The 791-nt window shown below is 42.5% G+C and overlaps 1 protein-coding gene across 3 annotated transcripts in view; it reads left to right on the forward strand.

Annotated features, from left to right (window-relative positions):
- LOC133641598 (glucoside xylosyltransferase 1-like) overlaps positions 1-791 on the forward strand; it is a 16,246-nt gene continuing 15,455 nt past the window's right edge. For all 3 annotated transcript variants that reach the window (XM_062035437.1, XM_062035435.1, XM_062035436.1), the window contains exons 1-2: positions 1-321; positions 659-751. In XM_062035437.1, coding sequence (XP_061891421.1) covers positions 146-321; positions 659-751 — 269 coding nt within the window. In that variant the 5' untranslated portion in view covers positions 1-145. The remainder of the gene's footprint in view (positions 322-658; positions 752-791) is intronic.

The raw sequence follows: 791 nt of genomic DNA on the forward strand, positions 1-791 counted from the left end.
ATCATGTCCACACAACAAACACGGCATCCGCTCTAACCTGCATGACGTTATTAGTCGATGAGAAAGATTAACTCGGTTTGCTTAAGTCAGTGTCTATGTGGGCGAAACATACACCAAGATGTCTCTATAGCCCACAGAACGCAAGATGCGATGTTATCTGCGTGCATTTCTCCTGTGCACCGGGGTCGCCTTCGTGTCGGACACCGCGGAGGATAGCCAGGGGAGGGGGCTCAGCGAGCTGACGATATCCGACGCAGGGAGGCATGACGCGGGGACCGTTGTCAGGAAAAGCCCCGGATTGACAGGCCGCGAGCTGGACCGGTAGCTAATGCTACATAGCTAATGCCAATTGCCTTTATTACTATTTTATTTAGAAACAAGAACATTAATACAGCTGTAACATTTAAAAGTCAACATTGCAGTTATTTATTTGTCACTGTTTTTAGCCATCGTTTTGTGATTTTCAGTGTTTTCTTGTTTAGTTTATTGTCCTGCAGTTAATTAACTAATCACTTGCCTTAAAAGCTTCTTTATACAAACGCCACCTGTTAGAGTTAGCATTAAAACAGCTCAGATTTAACTATTAACATCCTAATACACTGTTGTAACGTTTAAAAGCCCAATACAACATACTAAACGGGTCTTTGTATCCTATCAGGTGTAAATCACAGCCAGTTTCTAACTGGAATCCATATTGGAGACTGCCTGCTGATGTTTGTGGACTCAACTGCTTTTTGGAATCGTCCTTTAGGTATGCATAGTCTGTGCAAATGTATTAGTCTAAAATACTT

This window comes from Entelurus aequoreus, linkage group LG24, assembly GCF_033978785.1.
Source record: "Entelurus aequoreus isolate RoL-2023_Sb linkage group LG24, RoL_Eaeq_v1.1, whole genome shotgun sequence".
Lineage (NCBI taxonomy): Eukaryota > Metazoa > Chordata > Actinopteri > Syngnathiformes > Syngnathidae > Entelurus > Entelurus aequoreus.